This window comes from Cynocephalus volans, chromosome 5, assembly GCF_027409185.1.
Source record: "Cynocephalus volans isolate mCynVol1 chromosome 5, mCynVol1.pri, whole genome shotgun sequence".
Lineage (NCBI taxonomy): Eukaryota > Metazoa > Chordata > Mammalia > Dermoptera > Cynocephalidae > Cynocephalus > Cynocephalus volans.
Window position 1 is genome coordinate 121,178,675 of NC_084464.1, and position 1,049 is coordinate 121,179,723.

Consider the following 1,049-nt stretch of genomic DNA (forward strand, 5'->3'; position numbering starts at 1 on the left):
ACGTTGGACGCGGGCTACTGCATAAGTGTCATGACCACTCTTGGTTCCCTATAATCCATTCCCACGCTCCATGCCCACTCCCCCACCCCCCACCATTCACAGATTTGGAGTGAGCATTTTATGAATTAGGTTTGGCTATGTCCTTCTCTTGCTTTAAACCCTCCAATGGTTTCTCATTGAATTAAAAAAAGAAAAGAAAAAAAAAAAAAAGAGGCAAATCATTACCATGTTCCTTGCTTAAAAATCTTCATTGGTTTTCACAAGATGGTGCCTAATGTGAAGAAGGAAGCTCTTGCCCCTGCCAAAGCCGAAGCCAAAGCAAAGTCCCTGAAGGCTGAGAAGGCAGTGCTGAAAGGCATCCAAAGCCACAAAAAACAAAAGAAGATCCGCACATCACCCACCTTCCAGTGGCCGAAGGTACTGCAGCTCTGGAGGCAACCTAAATATCCTCAGAAGAGCACCCCCAGGAGAAACAGGCTTGACCACTGTGCCAGCATCAGGTTCCCCCTGGCCACTGAATCTGCCGTGAAGAAGATAGAAGACAACAACATACTTGTGTTCATTGTGGATGTCAAGGCCAATAAGCACCAGATCAAACAGGGTGTAAGGAAACTCTATGACATTGATGTGGCCAAGGTCAACACCTTGATCAGGCTTGATGGAGAGAAGAAGGCGTATGTTTGACTGGCTCCTGATTATGATGGTTTGGGTGTTGCCAACAAAATTGGGATCATCTAAACCTAAGTCCAGATGGTTAATTCCAAATATTTTCACTATATAAAAATTCTTTAAAAAAAAAAAAGTGCCAGAGTCATTAACATGTTAAGTCCGCTTAAGTTTGGCCTGAGGTTGCCTTCCTACCTTGAGTCCCTACATAGGTGAACTGCAACATAACTTAGTATGTAAACAAACCAAAATCTAATTTAGAATACAACCAGCAGCAGAGCTTCAGCCAGTCACAGGCAGCTAACTGATCAGACCATGCCCAAATAAGGCAGCCACCTAGATGCAGCCTATCAGGTGATTTCTCTATTTTGCTTCCGTTTCTG

General features: G+C 43.9%; 1 protein-coding gene across 1 annotated transcript; it reads left to right on the forward strand.

Moving 5' to 3' along the window:
• Window positions 1–264: 264 nt before the first annotated feature.
• On the forward strand, window positions 265–684 carry LOC134379303 (large ribosomal subunit protein uL23-like). The gene has a single exon (XM_063098500.1). The coding sequence runs from the start codon at window positions 265–267 to the stop codon at window positions 682–684; it is 420 nt and encodes a 139-aa protein (XP_062954570.1).
• Window positions 685–1,049: the final 365 nt, after the last annotated feature.